Source organism: Vidua macroura, chromosome 3 (genome assembly GCF_024509145.1).
Source record: "Vidua macroura isolate BioBank_ID:100142 chromosome 3, ASM2450914v1, whole genome shotgun sequence".
NCBI lineage: Eukaryota > Metazoa > Chordata > Aves > Passeriformes > Viduidae > Vidua > Vidua macroura.
The window spans coordinates 19,287,828-19,315,008 of record NC_071573.1 but is presented as its reverse complement, the minus strand read 5'-3'; the positions used below and the strand labels follow the sequence as shown (position 1 = coordinate 19,315,008).

The following is a 27,181-nucleotide window of genomic DNA, read 5'->3' as shown; positions in this document are numbered from 1 at the left end:
TCATCAGTCACATAACTTTTCCTGAAGAAATTTCAAACATATGAAAAATAAACCAAAGAGAAATTATTTACCCAGAACCATTAAGCTGAGTCAGACATTTTCATACAGAATCTAGGTGTGCTGAGTCCCACTTCGGTGCTCTGTTGCTTCCTTATTAAACTCTCTTCAACTGAGATGTTGAACAATCCTTTCTATATTTGCATGCAAATGTATTCGCTCTCTGCATGACTGTTACACACACAGTGCCCTTCAGGAAACATGAGGAAGCATAGGGTCAGCCAAGCCAAAGTCTGCTGGGCTTAAAAACTGTCAACATCCTTACTGCTTTCCTTTATTGATCCTGACCCTTTCAAACTGTGATATTAGTATCTCAGAAGCAAACTGAGGGCCCTACTATACATTAGAGGGGAAGAAAAAAAAATATATATGTGTGTGCAGAAGCCAACAGAGTGGAAAATAAGTTTCATAAATAGAAAGCATGGGAATGCTCAATATCCTTAGTGACAGTAATGCAGGGGTGGGAATGAGAGGTCTCAGTAAAGATTACCTCAGGGACTGTGGGTTATTACCATTTGCTTTCTAAACAGAGCGGAATTAAAGCAGGTACATTCACAGGCTCTTGCTGGGACTGTTAGAGCATTGTAATAACTAACACTGGAAAGCTTTTTTGAAAAGGGCTACTTGGCAAACATGCTTTTGATGCCATGTTCAGTGTTGGGGTAGAGAAATGAAAATGCAGAAGAGTAGATGAATGATTTTTGTGTCTTAAAATATTTAAATTAAAGGATTTTTTTTTCTTCTGTTTTGTAGTTCTGAAGTTTGTTTTAAAACTGATAATGCAACGTGAAATGCAGTCTAATGTATTTATTTATCTCTTTTCAGGCTTGGGGAACAAATGAAATTCCTGTCACAGTCCACTATTTCCTTTTAGAAACAGTGAAAGACCTTTATTTTTTTTCTCTTCCTCTTCTGTTTAGAAACAGGTACAAGTAAGTATTTCAGATGTACAGGTTTAATTGATATCGGCATATAAATTATCTTTGACAGCAAAATCCATTTCTCTGACAATAGATATTTGAGTGTTTGCACTCAGTATCTTCACCTTGTATTAAGATTAACAAAACTGAAACAACTAATCAGTTTGCCAAATATGTTTGTTTATGAGAATTCATTGTGCATTTCTAAATGTTAAAATTATCTAGTGTATTAGTGCTCTTATACATCTTTAATCTGAGAAAGGCTTATTACTGCTGGTAGGGTGTTTTTGCATTGATTTACATAAGGCTTTATTAATTATACCTATCGAACATCAAGAGATATCCATTCAATAGCAGTAGTTATCTGGGTTATAAAATTCCATAAAATTTAATTTGAGATTTTTCCCCCTCAAGGAATAACAATTTTCATATCAGATCATTAGAATACTGAGATTGCATTGTAATATAAAACCAAATGTATTTTAGAAAGTAATTCTAGAGTTCAAAATTTCCCAGCTGTTTTCTTTTTATTTAAATGGACTAAATGTTGTGCAGAATGGATTAAATGTTGTGCAAAATGCACACCCTCCCAGAATATACAGGTTTCAGAAGAAACAACTACATTAAATAGGCTTTAAACAGAACAAAGCCAATACTTCTGAAACATCAATGAGATATGAAAATTTAAATGCATTTATACCTTATATGCAATGTAATTTCATTATTGACTTGGCACTATTTTATTGCATAATATCCAGATATGAAACAATTTGTTTTGCACATCAAATTAAAATCAAAAATGCAACGCAAAGTACAGTCTATTTCTCTGAGATATACGTCTACCACATTGAAGCTGTCACTTTTCATACTAGTGATAATCTTACAGTCATGCATTTAGAAGCGTAGAAGCGTATGGGTTGGTCGCATAAAAATAAAACAATATATTGGCAGAAGTCACATATTCTCAAGGATGTATATTTCTTTATATACATGCTGATACCTAATTCTTTGTCGAATTCATAATTGTACAGAAGTACATGTTGAACTGCTGTGTTCAAACCTACAGAAGATATGTTTGTCAAATTAACAATTAATAGGCAATCAATTTAAAAATACTAAAGTTGTACCTTTTTTTGCATTTTAATTTTCTGTAAAAGTCAACACAGATACCATATAAATTAGTAAGCTTTAGCAGAATTTAGTATGTGAAAACTGAGATAAAAGTCAGATCTACTCTTGCTTTGAGAAGGGTTCGACGATTTGGTCAGAGTTTGAAAACTCCACAGGCCTTCTCCCTTTTATATGTCTGCTTTGTTGGAGATTATATTAAAATGTCCTTCTTCCAGAATTTTTATGTCTGTCATTATTTTTCTTCTTCTCACTCTTTTATATATAACCACTGTATTAAATATGCACTGTATTATTGTTCATACATCTTTGTTGTGGAGAGCAGGGCCACATTCCTGCTTCCATTCAACACTGCTAGCTGGAGAAGAGCCAGGTTCCAAAATGTTGCTGGGTCAAGCAACCACCTTTTTTTGTTTCCAGTGAAACAGCCATTGTGGTGAATTTATTGAAGGTGGCTGAAAGGTAATCACTGGTCCAACATCTCCTTCCTTTTGACATTGAAGCATTTCCAATAGCTTTAAGTAGCTATTAAAAGAAGGATCTCAGTGCTCTCTTCATATGAGTTATGTGATGCTGCTATTACTTAATGATTCAGTGTTCTGTTCTCAGTTTGCCACACATCTCACTCACAGAGAGAAAAGAATTCCTTACTCTTCTGTTTCAAAATTCTCTAGTGTTTTTTTACTCTATTATAAATTTGGTGTGAAATTCAATCACTATCAACAAAGTAGTACCTGATTGGCAAAATGGTCTAAGATTAAGATTTACCAGACACTTAAGATCTTTGACAAAAGTGCATCCAGTAATAGAAAACCGTATTAATATACAAAACCATACAAATAAATAGAAAGTCTTTCTTGCATCTTTTGAAAATTTTCATAAGGTCATGTGGAAAGAAAAGATTGCTCATTTAGAAAATAATAGTCTTAAGACATAAAGCATTCTCTTTTTTTAAAAAAATGCTCCTCTCTTAAAAAATTGTGTCTTGGGTTCACAGGAAAATTCAGGTTGGAAATTATCTCAGCAGGTCTTTAATCCCACCTCTTCCTCAAAAAAGCATGAGCTACAAGATCAAATCAAGCTGCTGAGGGCTTTGTTCAATGTGGTCTTGAAAACCTCCAAGAATGGAGACCACATAACCTTTCTAAGCAATTCATTCTAATGTTTGACTGTCATCGTGACAAAAAGTTTTTCCTTTATGTCCAGCCTGAACTTTTCTTTTTGTCATTATCTCTCTTCCTCTCACAAACCACAATGTCAAAAGCCTGGCTTCAGCTTTTGATGGCCTTCTCTTGGGTACTGAAGGGCTTCTGGATCTCTTCTCTAAGCCTCTGGGTCTTTCTGAAAGCATTTATTGCTTCAAGAAATTTTTGTTGGCCACAGACAAGCAAAATTCCTTCTTTTAATAATCTCTCTTCATATAACTTCAAGATTAATTTCAAATATCCCAAGCATTTACTACATTGAAGAAACAATATTTTTTCCTTTTTTTTCCTTTTTTTTTTCTTTTTTTTTGGTGGGGATTTCTTGAAGAAGTAGCTCTAGAGTGCTAGATTGCATACAGATATTTCTGGGATTAATTGATGCCAGGCATTGTACATCATCTCATCTTTTATTTCAACACATTTCTAATCTTCTATATGGTTAATTTCAGAAGAAGATGCATGTCCTCTGCTGTGTTACAGCACTGTAGCTTCTGGGAGGGTCAGGATATGACCCAGATTACAATAAAGGCCAAGGGTTACCTGTACACAGTCTGGACCTGCATTAGTGAAACCCATGAGCTAACCCATGAGCTAGTGGCTTGGGCATTTCACAACCTCCTGGCTACTGCTGCTTTCCAGAGAGCTCCAAAAAGAAAATGCATAACCTTATGTTGAGTTTCTTGTTCTTGGAAGATAGAATGCCCTAACTCAATCTCCCTCTGTCACTCCTGTGTTTTTTAAAGAAAGAAGCTTTGAAGAGGAGTAATGAGGTTCACATGTGTAACAGCGTAAGTATATAATGTAATATATTCTTACCTGGTTTAATCAATCATGGGATACAAATATTTTATGTCATTAGTATAAACTGAGAGCACTTCAACATAATAAAATCTCAAGATCTTATAAATGTTGCTGCAAATATGCAGCTGGTGAATATGGATGCCAAGAAGATGAACATCTGGAAATGCCTTGTTACATACAGCATATTTGGTAGCTCTGTATAGAATGTGTTTGTCTTTTCAATGTGAATTTTTAATAACCACAACAATCAAAGCACTGGTTTTATTTTATTTCATATGAATCACTTTTTTTGTTGCTTTAATCAATGTTAAACAACCTTCTTCTACTTTTTTTTCTTAATATTTTCACTTTCTGCAATGTTTGCTTTGAAACTCCATCTATAAGACAAACAAAGTAAATTGGCATGTCTGAAGAAATTCAATGGTTCTAAAATAATTTCCTTAATTCTTCTCTGCAGTGCAGAGTTTAAAAGTTATTCAAGGAGCAAAACTAATTAAAATAATTCAGTATTTCCTTGTAGAAACTGTTCTGGATGAAATGCTTAGCATGTGAAAGCATGAATCCCTGGATCTTTGCATCCACTTTGTCAACTAGTTCTGTACAGAGACATTTGTACCAGAAAAACTAGTCCAAAAATCATTCTCCATCAGAAGCTTGATAATAACAGGATCAGTCAAGATATCTTTCAACTTATTTTATTACTTAATTTAGAAACAGCTTATTTGTGTTAATGTAAATTATACTTCTGATCACAGTGGAATTTTTTTCTGGCTTTTGAAAACCAGTGAAGAAAGTGAGCAAACCATGTCACTTATTTCTTTGGCCTATCTTTTATTTCACATCTATCCATGTTCAAGATTTGTTAGGGGCTGTAAGAACAAGAGGTAAAGCATTTCGAGAACACTGAATCCTTTGATTTGCTCCAAGTAATACATGAAAAGTGATTATTATGTATATTGTAAACCAGGATGTCATTTTGGTATCTGTCCTTTCCAGAATGGCTCAGATTTTCTATAGGAAAAGCTGGATCCTATTGGGTCAGTCACACTGAGGAAGAAAGACAAGTGAAGGAATAATCAAGGAGATCATGCCCATTCAAAATATGTTTTGTGAGAAGTCATTCCCTAGTTTTGAGACCAGATACACTCTTACATTCTACATGGGCAGGGAGCACTGGAAAAGCAGGAGCTTGGAAGAACAGTCTACTTCCATGTTCAGCTACTGTTAAAAAGTTCTTGCATTCCACATTTTTTATTCCTAAAATTTGTGAACTCAGGTTTTGTTTATTTTTTAATCAGAAAAGCATTAGAAAAGTGTCGCCCTGATTTTCAAGAGTTTTCTAAAGCCTTCTGAGTTTACATTCTTGTAGAGAACTTTCCCACACAACTTTCTGTAAACAACCTATTGTTTTGCATTCTTTCATAGAGGCAGAGAAATTTGATGTACAGGTAGTTTGTCCAGTGTTGTTGGAGAGGTGGCACGTTCACCCTCCAATCCACTGGCACCTTTTGAGAACTATAAAAGATTGGAGTCAGAGAAAATAAATTAGTCTCTTCATCGTGACCAAAGCTGTGGTGCATCGTTTTTCCTTGTGTCATCTGGTGACAGAAAAGCAACAAGAGAAGTTAAGACCAGAGAGTGTGCTTTGTCATCCTGTCATGAAAAGCAATTTGCTAGTATTGTTATTTCAGCATACTGTATATGATGTCTTTTTACCTGGAAGCCAAATTTAATTTCCAGTGTGGTGAGCCATGCTGAACTTCCAGATTCAGAATTCACACAAAAACCATAAATCTTTAGTTTGCTTCCAAATGTATATATTGGGCTTTCTTTTTTTCCTGTGGCAAGGCATCATTTCTGGGCTGCTGCACAGATTCTGGCTTTGTTTGGTTCCTACATTGCAGCCTGACACTAGAGGGGGAAAGAACCAAACCAGTACGAAATACTGGCTTATTATAGAAATAAGCACACTTTGATGATGTTAGTGACTCAGTTTGCAAAACCTTAGAAAATTAAGATCCTAAAAGTAAGTCTGAGTGGACATATTTTCTAATGCATAATTTATGCTGCCAACTTTGTCAGCTGGCATGCTTTGTTGATATGAACTGAAAGAACAGAAGGTAACAAAAAATCTGATTATGTGCTGTATTTGTTCATTTGTATCTTATAGTTCCATACCCTTAATTGTGAAGTGTACTTCAACTGAGAACATTTGTCCCAGCACAGCTGTGCACTCTTCCATGGTTTGCATCCATTCCAGAAAACCAGTAGGCTGGCATTCTCTGGTAGTCATAGATCCTATCAACAGCAACACAACGACCACCTGGATCTCCCACCAGAGACAGCCCTGCTAGTGCAATACCCCAGGCTTGTCTACCCCATATCATTGCACTGGGAACAGAATAAAAAGCTGTACCTTTTAGTTATGGAAGTCAGACACAAGAGTGATGTTCTTGTTAGATACTGTGTAAGTGTCATCCTTAGCACAGAACAAGAGAAGACCATCTATCAGTGGTAATAAGCTGGATGTCTCAGCTGATTCAGATCAGTTTGCTTCATAATGTTGTTGCAGTGCTCAGTAATAGCGCTGCTACTACAACTTTCATCTCCCAAATGTTTCACTTTTTCATCTGAAAAGAAATACCAGACCACCAAGTTTCTGAGTCCTTACACATTGCACTTCCCTGTTCAAATCTTTCTGTTCCCCTACTCACACTGATAGAGCAGTCCCAGACAAAGACCAGGATGGTCTCCTGGGAATTATCCACAATAGTTTTCACTTTTCAGAGTGATAACTGTCCTTCTGCTGCTGGTCAGTCATCCTCCTCTGGATGATTGCTGGCCCCAGGTTATGAGAACAGTACAAATGGCAAATCCAGGGATTTTCCCAGATACAGATATGAATTAAATCATTTTTTCAGTCTTTTTTCTGTGAGCACTACCTCCTGTTTGAAGATAGGAGTAAAACCATATGAATGCTAAGAAAATTAGGGATATCTATATCCAGAACATTTTAACTGTAAGGGAGTATGATAACAAAATTGCAGCCCTAGCCACCTGGCCATCTTTGTGTGCATGTGTGTGTGTGTGTTTGTTTTCTTTCAGAAGCAGTGTGACACAGATGACACTTGCCATAAAGCTCTTCCTACAGAAAAAATGCAAGCCCAGCTCATTTCTAGTGCATAATAATTATTAAGGCTCCCATGAGTGAAACTCTGATACCTTTTTAGCTAATGATTAACCTTAAGCCCTCCTTCCCCTTAAGTGTTTGGATTAAAAGGGCAATGCAGAGACTGAAGGCAGTAGGTATGAGTGGTTTATTCGCTAGCTCGAGGGACTAAAGGGTGGAGTCATCTGACAGGGTTCAGGAGCAGTAGGCCAGGCAGTGAGGGGATTGATCTTACTAGGACTAGAAAAGAAAGAGGTTCTTCTGTGTGACCAAGTTGAATTCAGGATGTTTATAAGCTTCACCATGCTGGTTTTACTGGTGCCAGCAATGTTTGTATGGTACAGACAGCAGTTGTTGACTTTTCCATTTATTCAGCTCCATACTTTTCTTTCTTCCAGGGAGTCTGCTGTAATTAGAGAGTTTAAAGCATTTTGTTGTACAGAAGTCTAGTGTTTAGAATAAGGCTTTACTTGTCGAGACTTTAAGAGTCTATATGTGGCTCTATATTCATATGACCTGGGGTAAGTCATATAGCCACAGTTTTAATTCAGCTTCCCTGGAAACCAATACCAACCTCAGAGGGCTTTATTCATTTTATTGATATCTTTGGATAAAAGCTAATAGAAGAAAGACCATATGATTTACAGTCTTATTAAGCTATAAATGTTCACCCTTTATTTTGGGTAGAGAACAGATGTGGAGGGATAAAATTTCTCTGATAGTCTCATTTTGTAAGCCCTGATACCCTGCTGTTTTACTGAAAAACTCTCCAGGGCAGTAGCTGGGAACATGGGTGTGTGATTCCTGGTGTTTTGGGTAGGTCACATCTTGGAATAGTAACCTATGAAGTACTGAGCAGGGACTGGCAAGGGCAGATCAGCAGCATGCCCTTCCTCACCGTGCACAGCCGGCAGATCAGCTGGACTCCACTGCTGGTACTAGGGTACCTCTTTTACCTCCTCCTGGGTGCTATGGTGTTCCAGCTGCTGGAGAAGCAGGCAGAAACACATTTTCGGGACCAGTTCCAGCTGGAAAAGCTCAAGTTCCTGCAGAATTACACATGCTTGGACAGACAAGCCCTGGAGCAGTTTGTACAGGTAAGAGGAAAGGGTTCCCATTATTTTGGCTCAAGCATTATTTTCATTAGAAGAAATTATACTATCAGGGCCAAGTAGCCTAGCATGATATAAACCCATCAGCTGTCCATGACATTAAATATCTAACTTTATAAATAACTCAAGCCCATTCATATACTTCTTTATCTTGATCTATGGAACTAGTTTCTTTCCACAGTCATGAATTCCCAAAATATAAGTGCATCTAGTGATGCACTTGTGCTACACTGCAATAATTTCAACTTCATGGTTCTCATCTCCCTCATTAAATATTACTGGGAATTATGAATGGGAACAAAAAACAAGAATCAAACCTAAAGAAGTAGGTTGCCCTTCCAAGATTCTCCAGTCCAAACCTGTGCAAATTCTGCCCTTTCGTACTAAAACCAACAATGTAAACAGGCAACAACTGACAGAACCAGAGGACACAGTCTTAAGCTGCACCAAGGGAAACATTGGTTGGATATTAGTAAAAAGTTTTTTACAGAAAGGGTGATGAAGTATTGGAATAGTTTACCCGGGGAGGTGGTGGAGTCACCATTTCTGGATGTGTTTAAAAAAAAGACTGGATGTGGCACTCAGTGCCATGGTCTAGTTGAAGTGTTAGGGCATGAACTCGATCTTGGAGGTCTCTTCCAACCTTGTGATTCTCTGAAATTGTCTACTACCTTTGCAGGTGGTCCTGCACTTCAGGCCTAAAGAAAAGATAAAGTCAATCATCACAAACTCCGTTATCTATCACCTACAAGAAGAGATAAAGGGCTTTTGTTCAATATGGGTTGTCAGTTAATGACTTCAATTACATTTTAATCTTTTCCTCAAAACTGGCTGGAGATAAATTACTAGACCTTTCCTGGTATTATAGATATATTCTCGTAATAGCAGTGTGAGAACTGGACAGAAGTCCTTGAACTTTGAATCCTTGAGTTTCTTTGTGCTCAAAACATACACAGTTGCAAAGCTGGGTGCCTTAACAGTTTGAACTCTTTCTACCATGTCATTAAAACAGATAAAAACTCAAAACAATTTGTACTGCCCAAGTCAGAGGACTTCTACGGAGGTATATGATTTTGATAAAAAAAAAAAGCCCAGACTTCGTATATGGATTTAAGCAAACAGTGAAGTTCAGATCAGAAATGGTGGAAAAGGTGCCTGAACCCCTACATCTACAAAGCCATTGTTCTGACTACTAATACTTGTGGAACCTTGGACATTGGCAAGAAAATGATTAGAGCTTTCAAGAACTTTCGTGCCTAAAAACATGTCTATTTTTTTCACCTTCATGACTTGGTGATATAACCTATCCTTCTCTTATCTCTCCAATAGTGATTGCAGAGGTAAAAACCCTGATTCTCATTCTAAACCTAACTGTGATACTTTATGGGATTGAAAGATTAATTTAAATCTTCACTACCCTCAAAACATTAGGGAAGGTCACACGTGTCCAAATTCTTCTCTCTCTGACTCCAGTGGACTTTTCTTAGGTCCACGGCTGTGCCACTCATAGAATTGCATTTTGCTGCTGTGTCTCTGCTGAATTAAACACAATTTCACTTGTAAGCTGTTCCAGACAAAACCGGCTGAGGGCACCAAATCATCTACAATGCACCAAGCTTCAGCGTACAAGGTATATGTAAGTGCAGGTACTCGCTCACCCATATGTTGCTTCTAAGACCTGTTAACAAATTTGTCTAACTCTTATTAATATTAGAGAACACTAGTCTTCCCATATTAAATCTCTAATGCAGAGGAGCAGTTGTGTCTCTGCATCTTTTAACTATATGGTTAAGGAAGCCTGCTCCTCATGTCACAAATTCCAGTCTGAAAATTCACAGTAGTTAGACTGCAGTGAGACACAGCCCCCAGACTCAGTCTATTCAGCTACCAAGTATAAGATGTCTTGTCTTAATACCCATTCTTTAAACTTAAATCCTGCAATGTGAGATTCAACACAGATTTTTTTTTTTGCATATCTATTATCACTTATAATGAGTTACCACTTATAATTCATTAACTTTTGACTCTATTGTGCATGAAACAAATTCTTATAATTCCATGTCAATAAACTGCATTGATTCTGCATAGCTAAAACTGCCTAGCTGAGAGATGGTTCTGAGCTGCAGCTCCTAACATGAGCAGCGTGGAGCTTTGGGAAAGTGCAAATCCAAACTCTTTTATCTAATGCATCTCTGGTAGGCATACTTTGCTCAGGAAATTGTGCCAGTCTGACAGCATAACTGAGAAGCAGATGCATTGCGTAAGGAGTCCGTGTTTGATCATGTCCATACTTTCTCAGTCTCAAAGGACGTGATATAAATACAGACCAAAAGGACAAAATCCTTGTCTATGACCACAGTTGGCTGCAATGTGCATTGGCAGGGGGACAGGAGCAGAAACAGCAGGCAGTTTTTATTCTTTCCACACCCTACTATAACTTAATGTAGGTTTCATATTCTTACTGTAAATTACAGCACGTTGCTTTTACATACTGACAACTTCTCTCCCAAAGGCAGCAGCTAATGTTCACCAACCATTCACAGATGCAATAACCCTTACCTGAGCTGTAGATGAAAGGAGCCTGGAGCCATTGTAACTGTCCCACAGGAACATGTTTGTTAGGCACCGGGATGCCATTTCATTCATGGGGTTCTTTCATGGGGTTTTACTTAACAGCATCAATTACACCAAGAAATCTGGCCTTGTCAGACTGTGTCTGAAAGGTTCAACATTTAAAGTTGCCTTTCTCTTCTGTGTTGGTCCTCATGATGTGAATGTAACTCCTGTGAACTCTTGTGCATTGAAATGCATAGAACTGTCAAGTGTTCCTTACAGGAATAAATTAAACCTATGCATATTTCAAAATACTCACACCTCAGTAGCTTCTGTGTGTTTCTTCTAAGCAGCAAATGCAATAAGTGACTAGAAAATCTGACATGTTGAATTCTTCCCATTCTAAGAAAAGGCTTTTAATGGATAATGCAAAATTCTTTGTCATATTGAAAATAAGCTCTGCTGACACTTCAGTCATGAGGTCATACATGATGATGTCCAGCAGCCCTCTGATAAATTTGACCAATGCTGTAGGATTTTTTGCTGAAGGAATCAAATTAGCTACTATACATAGGATACTCAGTCCACCAGTATAGATCAGCTAATATTGCAGAACCTGTCCAAATCAGATACCTTGTAGTAGTTATGTTCACTAGAAAAGCAATCTTTCTGGGAGTAGCTAACATTTGAATCAAGCAAGAGATCTTTGGTCTCATACTCCTGGAACCAACTAAAGCTGGGGTTGCTATTGCCTCCTGTTCATGTCTTGCATCATACAAAGTCTTTTGAAGAGATGTACAAGTAATTCCTTCAGGCATTTTGCAAAATTACAAAGGCTGTGACTTAGCCTTTATTAGGTGTGTGACAAACAAGGGGATTCTTAAAACCCCAACCACTGAGCAGAGGGAAACCAATCTCCCACAGAAAAATCCTTGGGGACAGCAAAGGAACACAATCTTTATTAAGGCAGTTGACAAGATATTTGATGCAGGAACAGTAATTTTTTGGCATACTGTTTTTGTCTGGTAAGAACTATCTGGAATAGCAGCGAATATTTTATTAGTTAATCTTTCAGATTAGGAGAAGTTTTCACTGAAAATTATATGGAAGTCATAGACAAAACCAGTAATTCACCCTTACAAGTACTTACATGGAAGAAACAGAAATTAGCATGTTCCCCATGCCCCTTCCCACAGACACAACTATACAATTACACATGCCTAAATTAAAAACTTGAATGAGATTACTAGATTACAGAAGGAGAGAAGAGCAACTACTTTATTTTTTTTATGGCACAACTTTATTTTTTTTCCCAGTTTGATCACTTTGGGGAATCATCCACCCCCTCCCCTTAGATTTCATCTAGCTGGGGAACCTATCATACTTTAATGACCTGTTCTCCTGTAGCAAGAGTTCAAGTTCCTGACCAGCTCTATTTCCAAGTTTTGCCATGTCAGCAGAAGGTCTTTTTAGTCCAACTCTACCCTGTTATCTACACTGTTTATCACTCTGCTTGCTCAAGATGGAAAACAGTATTTACTTGTCTCTATTTCTGACATTCTTCCTCATCTTTGCTCCTCTGACCTTTTCTGCTTCAGGTCCTCATGGAAGCATGGGAAAAAGGGGTCAACCCAGAAGGAAACTCTACAAATCCCAGTAACTGGGACTTCAGCAACTCCTTCTTTTTTGCAGGAACTGTTGTTACCACTATAGGTGAGCTACTCTCTTTCCTTAAAAGCTGGTGTTTCCTCCAACTGTCCTGTAAAGCCCCCAGAAATGTGTAATTAGTGGACAGACAAGACAATCAACTACTGTGGGTTATGGTTTTCTATTGGTTTCCAATTATGCCTGTTATTTTTCTCTATACAGTATTTTATATTCCCAAAAAAAGCTGAGTGCCTACTTGATACATGCAAGATCATTTTGTACATGGACAGCACATCTTTAGGCTGCTTTGAAGCACTGAGTTGCACTCCCCACAAAATCAGAGACCTATAGAAAGTTACAATAGCACCTGGAAGAGTAATACTTTTCATGTTTCATTTTCAGCTAGTAGTCATGAACGCAAAAGGCTTCATCATAAGCAATGGCAATTTGCAGACAGATTTAATTGCAGAAAATAATAGATCCACAGGTTCCTGAAGCTTAATGTAGTTGAGCTTTCAAGCTTACAAACATTCCATGATGCCTGCAGCTTGCCTGTAGAGCCTTTTCATGTAGCTGTTTTCTTCTTTTTTTCCAGGTTATGGTAACCTGTCCCCCAGCACAGTGGCAGGGCAGATCTTCTGTGTGTTTTATGCCTTATTTGGAGTGCCCCTCAACCTGGCCTTCCTTAATCAGCTGGGGAAAGCTCTCAATGCTCATCTGCTTACCCTGGAAAGATGGGTGCAAAAGCCAGGACGTGCCCAGGTACAGTGTCAATTTACCATTTGATTTCACTATTTTAAAACTAGTTAAAGTTCTTTTCTCAGATAGCTGCTGCTGCTAGCTTAGGTTTCCTCATGGGAACCACAGCAGTTACGTGGTCCTCTCTATCAGAAACTTGATACACTTAATCTACCTACGATAGCTTTAAAGCTATAGGCTTTTGCTTGAGGGGCCCTAGATTTGCCTTTTTAAAACCTTACTCAGCAAAACCATAGACCTGGTGACCTTGGCAGGATACATGCATGTACACACATTGCCAAATCAAGCTCTTGTTCTCCAGCCTATGCCAGCATCTGTCCAGAGTTTAGCTCTACACTGTGCAAAGGCAACTTATTTTTATTGGCCTAATGATCTGGCTGGAATTAATTTTCCTGTTTGTGCCAGCAACTGAGCACTTCCTTCCTTTCTTTTCTTAAAATGCAAATACTCCTCCTTGCTTACAGCTTATTGGTGAGTCATTGAACTAGTCCAGACATTTTTTAATAAGAAAAGCACTGATAATGGAATGTACATGAAGGTCATTTATTACAAAGTTAGTGCATGTTTCTGAGAAAAGGTTCAGTGAATTAACCCCTTCAGTTAGGGAAAAGGGAGATTAGATATGTGAGATATGTTGAAACATTTCAGAGTTCTGGCATAAGTTTTTTCTTTTGTATTTATAAAATCTCTTGGGTCACTACATTCTTTATAGACAATGGGAAAGCTATAAAGGTACTGTCAAATGCAGACTTAAATTATATAAGTAAGAAATTCTTTAGCTGCATAACCTCTGCCTGTTCCCCAAACACATACAGCTCTACCACCAGAAGGATTTTCATGCTAGTATAGCTCCATCTTTCCTGAGATTTCTGATAGCAGCTCAGGGATATGATCTTTTTTCTTTCCCTTTTCACTCCTGAGTTGACATTTCTGACAGAACTCCTATGATCAGACAAACCTTTGGAGCTGAATCTGTTTGTTTGCTCTGAAAAGTTTATTCAAGGAAGTTGGTTTATCTCCTTATAAACAGAATTTTGTCATGCTCTGGAAAATTAATTACAATCAGTTCTTTGTTATTCATGACTTATTGTTCCCAACATTACAGGTTTATACAAGAAAGTTCTTAAAAGACAGGTTAAAAAGTAAAATTGTTCATTTCAGTATACATTTTTATACAAAGTTTATTATGTAATTAAACTCTATTGCAGTACTGGAATGAAGTAAATGAGAACAACTGAATTATATATTAACTATAATCATGTCAATCAGTAATTCTCAAACTCCTCTGCAAATGAGGCAAATATTACACAGCTAGAGAGACAAGACACATAACATAGAAGTGACTTGTCAAAGTCACTCAGTCATCTCAAGCCATGTTTCTCAAGCTCAGAGCATTATTTTTATGTGAGATAATTCAGAGAGAGAAATTAAAACATGATATCTGGACCTTCCACTTTATAAACAGTGGTTTGGCTTTTCCTCCAGTCACAATAGGCTCATTAATAGAAAATCATACTCTGGTTTGATTGCCTTTGAGGGCATTTTAAAATAATTACAATGAGTTTGCATCAGCCCATACATCATTAGTCAAAAATTCACCAGAATGTGTTCCCTGGAAACCCTTGAGTTCCTGACCATCTGTCATAAAGTCCTAAAATCCCTTCAGGACCCATGCACTGACCATTCTTTGTACCTCTCTACTGCAGTCACATATATCACAGTAACTTATCTCCCTGAAGGCAGATGTTTGTCCTGAGAGGCACAGATCTGCTCTGTGCTAACACACACCTGTTCTGTTCTGAGCACTTCTAAGTTAAAAATGAAAGCAGGGAAACTGACTTCACTTAGATTTCATCCAAACATATTTTTGGCTGAGAACTTGCAAGTCACTTTATAAATCTTTGGAAACAGTCATAGTGAAAAGAACCCTAATTTGTTCTTGCCCATCTTTGCTGCATAAGTTATGTAGTACGTGGTGATCTTCCTCAAAGACAAGAGCTAGTTGACTACAAGAGCATCTCTACTTGAATTGAAATTGTAAAATGAGTATTTCATTTCAATGGCTGTCATAATAAGTCTGAAAATATGACTGGAGCATTCTTGAAAACTCATTGCAAAAAGCTTTTAAAAAATCCTCCTTCTTTTTCCTAATTTTAAGATTTTTTTTTTTTCATGCTTAGGTACAATATCTATGTGCAGAGTAAGCAGTGAGCTCAACCTTCAGTACATGGAAGCATTGGCTTATCCTTCTTTTTCTGCCATCACTCCCAGGTGGGGTGGGTTTGGGATTCAAGAGTAAAACAGACACAGCAATTTTGACAAGACAACTGCTCCATGCTCTTTAGGCGCCATCTTCCTCTTCTCTTTCAGGTAGTTCAAACACTGGCAGTGGCCATCTTCCTGACCGCTGGGACCTTGCTCTTCCTGGTGTTCCCACCATTAGTCTTCAGTTATGTGGAAGGCTGGAGCTACGGAGAAGGCTTTTACTTCACCTTCATCACCCTGAGCACCATTGGATTTGGGGACTATGTAGTAGGTAAAAAAGAGCATGAACTGGATTGAGCTTTGTTGAAATTCATAACCCTAATATAAAACTAAATACAGGGAGTATAGATATCCATCCCACTATAGATCTGGTCAAGAGTGAGCTCAGCCAGACTGGTAACAATGAGCGAATGTATTACAGGATATGAGCATTTTTCTCTTGACAGCCAACCTGAGAGTCACCCAACTCATTTCACACATGCCACTGAACACTCATTCAACAGTGGCTGTGTCCAGGCTGGTACAAACGTTATCAGGAGTGAAAGGTGGAATACAAATAAAATTCCTTTTTCAGTATTAAGTCTTTGAACCATACTCTCCTAACAGTGATTTGTTTTAGCAAGTGCCTACCATTCCCAACAACAAATCATATCAAATATTAGTACTTAAAATGGGGAGAAGATTACTGACAACCACAGGATGCCGCTGAAAGAAAACAAACCCAGTGACATTACATAGTCTTTAGACCTCTAGATTGAGAACATCATGGTAGAAACATGAGGGGCTATTTTTCCACACACTTATTTAAAAAATGCATAATCTTAAAAGATTATGTCTAATGTATTTATTTGTTAAAATCACTAGGGTTTCTTACTCACAAGTACTAGCTCTCATCTCCTAGAGGTCAAAACTATGTCCCAAAAGGAGATAAAAAAGAATCCCATGCTGAATCTGGCACTGTGGAGTTTCATGACTGTATCAACTGCACTGATTGTTCATGCTGTGGAAATATCAAACTAGGGATTAAGATCCTCGTAACCATTCAATTAAAATGCCTACATTTACCATATTATCCAAGTGATTGTGAATCCCAGGCACTGAGGTAATATCACCCTCCAAAAAGCAATCACTGATTCACTCAATTGTAGCTGTCTGAATCATCTGAAATCCCCTGTGTGCCTCTTGAGTAACATACGGTTAATATGGATTCAACATTTAATTTCCAAGATTTTTTTCCTTTGTTGTTGGCTAGGAACCATTAACTTTGAGCATCCCTAATTAATATTAGATATAGCTATTTTTATTACATAGTCTCAGCTTCAGGGATTTCATATTAACTGTGCTAAGCTAAATCTGAGGGTTGGCATGAAAAAAAATGTATCTGCTGATGAATCACACAAGCTCATTAACACAAACACTTTTGCAAAGAGTGGAGAGGGTGTATAAGTATGTACAAGTATGTTTAGCAGACATACTTATGTATAAGTATGTTTAGCAAACCAAAACTGCCAAGATAAATACAGACATTTTCCTGGATTTTTCAGGCACGAACCCCAACAAGCACTATATCCCCGTGTACAGGAGCCTAACTGCAATATGGATTGTTTTTGGCTTGGCCTGGCTGGCTCTGGTCTTCAACGTGGGAGCTGACTTGATGGAAAGATACCTTCAGCTAAAGTGGCACAAGTCTGACTTAAGCTTGGCAGAAGGAGACACCACCAAATTGGAAGATGAACCTGAGCAGCCTAGAATCCATATCCCTAGCTGAGTAAGGTACAAAGAAAGCAGTCTTGAAACCGCATCTTCCATCTGTATCTCATACTAAGTGACCCCTGTGGATAAAGGACTAAACCACAGGTTGGTGACTGTTTCCTAAAGAGGAAATGTTTCAGATATGTGGAAATTTCCACACCCTGCATAGGCATCAGCCAGTTAAAACCCCAAGGAAGGTGAATACATGGTTACACAACTGTCCCAGGATTCATTTTACACTTCTCATTCTAAGGCAACTTCCTCTGAAGTAATCATTATCCTTTCTCTTTCTCTAGTGGGATTCAGTTCTTATGGTCACTCATTTTCAAAAAAATCCAGAGTGACTGCCTCCCAGCTTCAATAAGAAGTCATTTCACCAAGAATCTCAAGTGGAAAAAGTCAGGTACAGAAATCTTTCTTCATTTCCAATCCAGAAACAAACAAAACCACAGAGGAATATCATCAGTTATGAACGCCTGCTTAATGATAGCCACTCAGTTAAGATTCAGTTGATATTGTCTGAAATGAACATCTTTCATATAAAATGCTGTTGCATTTCTTTATTTTCTGGGCTAGAATGCTTCTCTTTTAATTGTGAGGAAATTATGTGTCTGTCCAGCTCTGCCTAGACTGTTACAACTCGTCTCAGAGCAAACTCCCAGCTCAAAGCAGGTCGTTATCACAGTTCATTTCACAGCCGCTTGAAAACAGCACTTTGAACTAAATCTAAAAGCAAGGAGGCATCTTTATTTCCAGCCAGATCACAAATACCATTAGAGTCTGGAATTTGCTTCGGGCCGGTTCATGGAAGAGCTGTTATGCACTGATGCTGTATGTTTACCTCTAAATAAGGCCAATGATAGGTTCTTGCATTAAATCTGATCCTCAGTCAGGCCCATTGTGTGACCCATCAAAATTAGGGAGATTGAATTTATCCCAATTATTGTAAGTGAAAAGAAGCAGTAGCCACCCTCAAAGGAGCTGAAAAACAGAAGTACAAAAAAGCACCTAATAAGGCACTAGTCACTGAGATGCAGATCTGTAGTCATACTTTCTATTAGACTCCAGAAACTTGATAAAACAATTATCCATTCATTTGGGTACCATGCTCAATCATTACTAACATGTTCCATGGGTGTGCTTGTAATTATATACTCACTGCTATTTATTCAGTATGTTTATATCTCATAGTAACCATCAATTAATCCCTTTGAACTCATTTGTAAGTGGAACTTTAATGTAAAAGATGAGTTAAATATGGCTGGGTACACAGACTAGCCCCAAGCTAGCATATGTCTGACAGACTATAGGAACATCAAATGTCAGCCTTTTGGCAGCTGCTTTGATATTTCATTTTGGAGATGTGTCTATAAAACATGTAGAGACTTGTGTAGGTCACTAATTCTTTCCTTCATACTTTTTACTTCTGAGGAGGGTCACAACAGATGTTTGTTCTTACACCTGACAAAGTCCATGTTTTCTTTGCCAGTTGCTGGCTCCTGCATAGTGCAGTGTGGCTACTCAAATCTGAAATGCTGGCATATGAGAATACTGGTAATGGTTTATTCAACTAATTTTAAAAATGAATGTTCAAATGCTTATCCCATCCAAGATTTCCCTCATGTTTTACCACTACCTACCTCACAGATTTTTATCTCCTCAGTTTTTACACTGATCTTTCTCAATGCCCTCAGCTATTCCCATAAATTTATGCAATGGTTTTCTCTGTAGACTTTCACTGGGAGCAGCCAACTCTCTTCTGTCTGGCTTTTTGTATCTTTGCAAATCTCATGGGAAACCGTGTCTCAGTATTTTCTGTTCTTCAGACACAATGTTTGCACTTGCACTTTTAACATCATCACCATCACTGTACTCTGTAACTGCCTTGGGTTAACACCATGACACCTTTGGCCTCTTTATGTAAAAGACAAAACTGAAGTTCTGCTGACTTCTATATCTAACCTATTTTCTTCACCTTGCCTTTTTCCATGCCTTCTGTACTTTATCAAGCCACAGTCAGCCACAACACATACACTAGTCTAAAGGTGATCCTATCCACTGTTTTACACCATGCTGCGTGCCATTAAAAAAATGATAAAGAGGTTTATCAGCGATAGAAAGCACTTACTGACAAAGTGTTTCTTAAAATTATCCTTACTTGACATCTGACTGTAGAAAGTTTGGATTGGTTTTACTGCAGTCCAGAAAATTGCTCCTGTATCTGATACTGATTTTGCAAAGTAGCAGCAAATTATGAGACTACCTCCTGGATTTTTTGCTACTGCTGCATTTACTAAAGCTGACAGTAGCTGCAGCAGTTCTCCAGCTGCCCAACAGAAGATTCAGAAAGCTACCTTTAAATCAAGCATATGGCCATGCTGGAAGAGAAATGAGAAGAATACTGATGCCCTCTCCTGTGCTACATAAGCGATAGAAATTTCTTGTTTATTTTGTCAATTTTTCAAGGTTCTGAAAAGCTCCTAAAGGTCATGCATATCTATAATAAAAGTTACTTTGAGATACATACTGGGAGCACTGGCTGCCAGGTTTTGAGCATGGATAGACCAAGTGCTTTCTGGTAGTGCTCCTCTAATAAAAATGTAGTCATCAAGCGTCAACCGACCATCTAAGAAAAGTAACATGGAAGAACTGCACAATCACAAGAACTTGCTATGAGCCAGAGGAGCACACAAAATGGATTCTTTTGGTCTAATAACCCATTTTACCCATGGTATATTTCTGCCCGGAATGGAGAGCACACATGCTCCCCTCCAAGCATAGAAAACAGCACATTTGCAGCCTCTGAATGTGGCTCTGCAGGCTATGGCAGAAGCAATGGCCCAGGCAGTGTTCATTTGTGCTGTGGAAAAGTAGCACTTTGTCCTGAGCAGCTACCACCTGCAGTCCAGGGCAGGACAAGAAGCAAATGTCGTTCCAGGCTTACACTTACTTTTAGCCTACTCAACAAGCCCTTCTTCATCCTCAGATATACATGCTGTTCTTCCAGACAACACCAAAGTATCACTGGCAAAGACTTGAGCGAGTCTCTGTGGAAATGTAGACAAGTGATGTTTCTAAGAATACTCAAGGAAACAGCCATTTAAATATTATATGATTCTGTATGGATTTGTTGTGCAACTTGATCTCTTTCTTCCCAAATTCTGTCTAGTAAGCACATGCCTGATATCCCGAGTTTTCACAGCATGTCGTGTAGTTAAAAACCCCAAGTCTCACCTGTAGTTAGTTTTATATATTTTTAGCATAAACATTACATTCTATATGTTTAGTCCATAATGTTTCAACGTGGTTATATTCAGTGTGCTTTGTATAAACTGTCTGGGTTTAAATACAGCTAAAATGCCAAAATGTAGCTCAGATGAGTCTATTTCCTGATTTTAAATGTGATGAGTAAATATATACTTTTTAGTATCCTTGCATCTTTTCTTACTTATGTATATTTTTATAGAGAATTTATATATATATATATATTTTTTTTCTAATTTTTTCTTTAAATATCACTGAGTAACGAATATCCTGAAAAAGCAGAATTAAGACTGAGCAATAAGCAGCATTGTTTTCTTTTTTCCTAAGACTGTGCTCCGGATTATATCTTTACACTGGAATTGGTCTAGCCTTTGGATATTAATTTTTGCATCTTGCCAGTGAAATCATGTGTTTATGCTAGACAGTTTAAAGTACATCTCAGAAAACTATTAATTAGCACATTACCAGAACATTTCCAGGGGGGTAGTACATGTTTGGAGGCTGCCTCACTTGCAATAGTACCTACACTCCCCTGGCAAAAATAGTCACAGGGCAGAGTGAGAAGACATTACCCTCTGACAGTGCATAAAGTCATCCTGTGCAGAAACTTACTGGGTTTATTCACCTTTAGAGATATTATGTAACAAAATAGGCAAATTACAATTTTCTTATACACCCAAAACGATTTGATTGTTTTATCTACCAGTGAGAAAACAGAAAGGAACACTGGATGATGTCCTATACAAGAAAGTAATTAATCAAATAGGTCTCAGAAACTGCCTATATGAAGAAAGTAGTCCAATCTTTCACAGGAAAATCACAAATTATAAAAGGACTCTAAAAAAGCTGCTACCTTTTCACTTGTTTCTGTCAAAGGATTGTTATTGCAAACACCTGTTTGCTGCCTTTTAAATTAGCTTAGCAACTGAGTGAAAGAGGAATGCAGATTTATGCAGAGTGCTAGCGTACTGCTCTCTTTAAGTAGTGCCAGCTGGGGAGGGAAGCACTTGGTTCGTCGGGAGAGGGACTGGGTAGCATCCGTCGGGGGAGCGAACGCGACTGGGAGCCGGCTCCTGCTCAGGCACGAGCGGCGCGGAGCAGGGAGCCCCGGGCAGCCTCGCGCTTTGGGACACACAGGTGGGAAGCGGAGCGGCGCAAGACAAGGACGAGGACGGTGGGATGGGCTGCCGCAAGACAAGCGACACGACCATCTTCATTTCCCAGCACGGCTCTGGGCTCCCCTCCTCGCCGCTGAGGGTGGGAAGGGGCAGGCAGGGGGAGGTGCAGGGGGCCGGGCGCCCTGCCGGGCCGGCGCTGCCCTCCTCCCGCGGGCGGCCCCGCTCCCGCCCCAGGCCGAGCCGCTGCTTCAGCGCCGGGGCGGAGGCGGCAGCGGAGCCGATGGTGGCGGCGCGGCGGCGGCGGCGGCGCTGGGGGATGCTGATGCTGCTGGCGGCATACGTGGGCTATCTAGGGCTGGGCGCCGCCGTGCTGCAGGCGCTGGAGCGGCCGGCCGAGGTGCAGGCGGCCCAGCACCTCCTTCGGGAGCACTGGGAGCTGCTGGCCAACCACACCTGCCTGCAGGGGCCCGCCCTGCAGCGGCTCATCGAGGTGAGCCCGGGCACGGTGGCGGAGCGAAGCTCAGCACCCGCTGGGGCTGCGGGGCAGGCGCTGCCTCCGGCCCGGGGGCGAGAGCGCGGGGGGGAGCGGCACCAACAGTGCCTCCAGCCCGAGAGTAACTTTAAAAAAGAACCAACAAAACCCAGCAAACTTTTTACTTGTGTAAGTGTATGCGCACACATCCCGAAGAAGCCGCCCACGGCGTGGGAGCTTTCCGCGGGCAGCCGCCTCGTTCGCGTCGCTCCGTGCCCGCGGGCGCGTCGGGCTCGCCCAGCCCCGCACGCCGCGCTGCGGCCGCCTGTGCTCCCCGCTGATAGAGAGACGCTTTCGGTCTCCGCTGGCGGCCCACGAGCTGCGGCGGTCGTGGGTTTTGAAGCGCCGCCGTCCTGACCGAAGGCAGGTGGTGGCGGAATGTCCCGCTACGTGACAATTACTTGCGGTTAATTACAGGTGGTTTAGGTTTGCTCTTGCACTTAGGAAGTTATAGTCTGTGGCGTCTTGCAAGTTGTAAATTCTAATGGGAAGGCCTTGTCGTGGTGAATTTGGTTGGTGTTTATACTTGTGTCAAACTTTTTCCATCTTTTGCTTGTTTAAAGGGAAATAGAAAGTCCTTAGGTCTCTTAAGTTATCCTTGAAAATGCTTCTGAAGATATTTGCAGGATGGTTGCAAAACGTAAAGCAACGACAAACGCAGTCTTACTGAAGTACGGATGGTTGCATTTTTATGATACAGATACAAGCAAAGTGACATAAGTGGGTGTTCTCTTTGCTCAACTTTTGCCTGAAAAAGAAAAACCTGCAATATTGAAGTGTCTTGAGTACTTACCCAAACCCTTTGATTTCAGTAGGTGCTAGTAGTTGAGTATGTACTCCTTGCTTTTGTGTGTCTGCCTCAAATAGTAGATGTCAAACACAAAGAAAACCTGGGGTTGGTTTGTTTTGTTTTGGTGGGTTTGTGTTTGTTTTTTTGTTTGTAAAAGCAGTGTATGTTGGTGACTGAAACCATAGCAGCTGGTCACTGCAGTTCTAAAGAATCTAAAAGAGGCTTGGAACTTGGATATATAAATTTTTTTCCACTTCAGCAGAGAGGAAAATACAAAAGCCATCAAATAGGATAATCATGGGTGTTTCAGCAAGGCTCTGGCAGACAAAATTCTGCTGATACCTTATGTCATACTCTCAACCTTTGGCTTTCTGAGTGGCATATTCTCTATTGGCCGTCAGTAGTAAAGTGATAATATGCTATACGTTTGGGCCTTCGTAAGCTACTGTAGTAGCCATTTTTATTATTTATGGTGTGGGCTATGCTACCTGTGTAATTTAAATAAAGAAAAGTGAGAAATATAGCAGAGAAGTCCAGTCTGGCATTTCATAAACGCGGATCTTAGTTAAGCTTCATTCAGCTCTGTAGTGCTTCATTCAGCACTACATTGGCTTCATTCAGCATTGTGTAGTGAGCACCTGGTATGGCACTTGCCCGGAGTTTGCAAGCACTTGATGAATTATGGTAATGAGGTGCTAGTAGTGGAGAGAAGATAATCACAACTAAATAGGTAGAAATGTCATTCTGGCAGTTTGTTTTACTGCAGCATGACCGCTGCTTGTTCTTGATACCCTGGGAATAGGACAGCCACTCAAATCTCTTTAGACCCCAGAGGTCGTTACAATATGCTGTGTAAGTAGTTAATTGTGACTGAGTAAGCCCTTGATGGGAAAGTTACAAATGAGCTTTGTTTCATTTTATGCAGTGTCTGTGCGTGCGCCTTCATGCTCTGAGAAGCCATACTCTGAGTTTGAATGGCTTTGTGTGTTATTTTGAATAACTTTAATGCTGAGAAATTAATCCTTAAAAATCCACAGAACTGATGCCTTCCTATACTCTTTTCTATTTTCCTATGCAGCAATCACTGGCATGCTCTAGGTGTGCTCAGAAAGAAATGTTTTTCTGTGCAGTAATTGTTATTGCAGTACATTGCACATAGTTTATCAGGCAGTGTCATCACTGGCTCTTTTCAGATAAGAAACTTGTATTCTAGATACACAACTGATTATTTGCTAATTAAGAAAGACATAAAGAATGTTTGTGAAAAGGTAAAGCAGTGTGTGAATTTTAATTGCCTTGACATTACTGGCAACTCCTCATTGTTTTCTTATAGCTCTTTGATTCCAGATAATGCTAAACTGTGTTTGTTTTAAGTGTATATGGGCCAATATGAAATAAAATCCTAGTTTGCTGAGCAATGTACAAATGTAATTTTACAACCTGTTTATCTCTTAGTTCCTAGTTACCAACCGGGAGGGGAAATCCACTGTTCCAACCCTTGTGGAGATGAGAGAGCAACAGAGAGCTCCAGCTTTGAGGAGCTAGCAGGAGAGCAGGGAGGGAGGATGGGCAGGAGGGAAGCAAAGCAAACAAACCATGCTGTAGTAGCTAGATGAGTGAATTATCATTCAGTAATTTCTGTGGCTTGGGTTAGCTGCCTTCTACTTAAGAAAGAAGAGGACAGAAGGAGGTTAAGATAGCAACAACAAAAACAACAGTGAATGCTTTCATAAAATGAGAAAATGAAAGCTGAGCTAATATTTTTTTTTTGCCTAGAAAGATGTATGGTATAGTGAAAAGGGCCTAATGCTAAAGGGCAGGTTATAAACTAAATGGCTGCAGGTGGATCTAGATACTCTTATCTCCAGAGTCAACAGCTAGAGGTACACAGAGAGTTTGAGTAGATGTTTACAAGAGCTATGAGATCCCATGTGACTGAAAGATCCTCATCAATACCTTGGCTTGAACTGACATTGAACCAGCAGAGAATTGTGACAGCTGTCAGGAAATAAAACCCTGCAAACAAAATTTACTAAAATAATCCTGTGCTCAGACAATGCAACAGGGAAGGGGTGAGCATCAGAGATCACCTGACAGTGGTGAGGGTCTTTAAGGAACAGCAATAGCTCCTGGTATTGTGGAGGTGTAGTACCTATATAGAACCCAGTTTGGTCAAATTAACTTGTCACAGATGTAATAGGGTTGATCCCCTGTAATCGTTCTTTCCAACTTCATGATTATCAAAACGTACTACTACTTTGCTTAAGCTACAGCCAATTCATCATTCTCTGGACCTGTTGATTAAAAGAGCTGTGGGTGCCATACCAAGAACGTGCATTCTGTGCTAATAATACCATCTTCTAGCATATGATTGACAGAAGTTGTTGAAGGTAAAATTATTCTGTAAGGCAGCAGGCTGGCACTACATCATCAGACTTCATGGAAGGTGCTGAGGAGACATACTGATGACCTCTTTCTGGTTAGTTGACTTAGCCCTAGGTCTTCTGGTAGTGTCTAGTACCTGTGTTCAAAAAGAGAAAGGCAAGGGAAAAAGCAGGGCAGCCTATTCTACCTCTGCCTAGAGAGATATGTTCTTTTGATATTAGTAAATTCCCAGTTATAGCTGGTCAGGCTCAGTGGGAAGTAACAAGGGAGTGTAGCCAGCTGGCGTTGAGTGGCGAGTGTCTCAGTAATCTGTCCTGCCAGAAGGTTTGAGACACACAACTAGCAGTGAATAGCTAAAGACTGGGGGTGCCTTCTAAAAAGAGAAATTATAATTCTTGTCAGTTGTTTGAAGATGTGGGTTGTTCTTATAGGTACTTGTTCTTCATACTTTATCTTTTTTAATGCAATTAAAAGAAAAACAACTAGGGAAAGAAATCTCAGTTTTACAAGGATAATACAATGCAACCTTTCTGTGTTCTGTAAATTATACAGACAGCTTCTTTGAACTTCTTTCAACAGGCCCTGCCTATTTCTGTTGCAGCCCAGCTGTCGAGTAACTGTTTTCATTGGGGTTTGGGAAGTGACTGGAATTCAGCAACACTTTGTCTCATTAATCATGCCACCGATTCTTCCTTGATATAAAAGCTTAATTTCCAGAAAAAGTACTAGTGGTTTACAGTAGCATTGGTTGCAGCATTACTGCACTAGACAACATCTTTTGCTCTTTCCTGTTGGTGAGTAAGTCTCGATGAATTCTAGAAACTGTAGTGCACATCCAGCTGCAAAGTAAAAGTGCTTTTGCTCTCAGGGTTCCTTTGGTTTCAAGGAACTACTGCCAATTACATTAGCAAACATTGCTGGGGAGACAGGGGAGCAGTTACTTGATCTGCTTTCAGGTTATTCAAGTGGCATAAAATTAAGAAAAAAGACCCCAACACTATGAATTCAAAAGAACCCAGCTAGGTTTTTGTGTGTGTGTGTGGTTTTTTTGGATTTTTTTTTTGTTTTTTTTTGGTTTTTTGTTGGGGTTTTTTTTGTTTGTGTTTTTTTTTTTCTGTATTTTGTGCCAGTTCTTCTTTCAGGCAGAATTCATGTAAGTTTCCTCTTCCAACAAAGATAAGGAATCAGAGCTTATGGCTGGGAAAGATGTGATTAATAATCTATTTGCCAATTATTTGGAAATTAATTTACCTGTGTCCTTGCAATCTGAGACCAAGGTTAATGCTAACCATTTTCTTCTGATTTACATCTGGTATTCTGTGAGGCATAAATGAATGTCAACATTACACAGAATTTCCAGTGCACAAAGTTTGTGAGTTATTTTCTCATTAATCTAAATAGTAGCTTGGTGCCTTTTGAACGCCTTCTTTTCCTCCTTTATATATGGCAAAGGTGAGAAAAAGTGTCTGAAATGAGGCAAGCCAGTTTCAGGAGTTTCATGTATGCCCTAGAAAAGTTGATTTTTGTACATGAATATATAAACTTCAACTAAACTTGAGAATAAAGTTTCTTACACCAATCAGTTTTTGCCTTCTTGGAGAACTGCTTTCAAATACACTTAGTAAATATTGCTTTTGCCTTTAAAGGTATCTCAAGATTACTGTCACCTCTGGCCAGAATGCCACAGTTCAGAAGCAGGGGACAACAGCAGTGATGGGAGCCAC

General features: G+C 39.3%; 3 protein-coding genes across 6 annotated transcripts in view; all 3 read left to right on the top strand.

Annotated features, from left to right (window-relative positions):
• KIF6 (kinesin family member 6) overlaps nucleotides 1-6,537 on the top strand; it is a 159,418-nt gene extending 152,881 nt beyond the window's left edge. For 2 of the 4 annotated variants that reach the window (XM_053973890.1, XM_053973888.1), the window contains exon 22: nucleotides 883-2,325. In XM_053973890.1, the coding sequence (XP_053829865.1) occupies nucleotides 883-899 (17 nt within the window). In that variant the 3' untranslated portion in view covers nucleotides 900-2,325. Of the gene's footprint in view, nucleotides 1-882; nucleotides 2,326-6,281 lie in introns of those variants that run through there. The other 2 variants (XR_008436374.1, XR_008436373.1) reach the window with 2 other exon arrangements.
• Nucleotides 6,538-8,164: 1,627 nt separating this feature from the next.
• Nucleotides 8,165-27,181, top strand: part of LOC128805309 (potassium channel subfamily K member 16-like) — a 24,664-nt gene continuing 5,647 nt past the window's right edge. The window contains exons 1-6 of the mRNA XM_053973892.1: nucleotides 8,165-8,377; nucleotides 12,544-12,658; nucleotides 13,188-13,354; nucleotides 15,722-15,887; nucleotides 17,161-17,389; nucleotides 17,665-17,771. Coding sequence (XP_053829867.1) covers nucleotides 8,165-8,377; nucleotides 12,544-12,658; nucleotides 13,188-13,354; nucleotides 15,722-15,887; nucleotides 17,161-17,384 — 885 coding nt within the window. The 3' untranslated portion in view covers nucleotides 17,385-17,389; nucleotides 17,665-17,771. The remainder of the gene's footprint in view (nucleotides 8,378-12,543; nucleotides 12,659-13,187; nucleotides 13,355-15,721; nucleotides 15,888-17,160; nucleotides 17,390-17,664; nucleotides 17,772-27,181) is intronic.
• KCNK17 (potassium two pore domain channel subfamily K member 17) overlaps nucleotides 22,031-27,181 on the top strand; it is a 26,027-nt gene continuing 20,876 nt past the window's right edge. Inside the window, exon 1 of the mRNA XM_053973891.1 lies at nucleotides 22,031-22,240. Coding sequence (XP_053829866.1) covers nucleotides 22,031-22,240 — 210 coding nt within the window. The remainder of the gene's footprint in view (nucleotides 22,241-27,181) is intronic.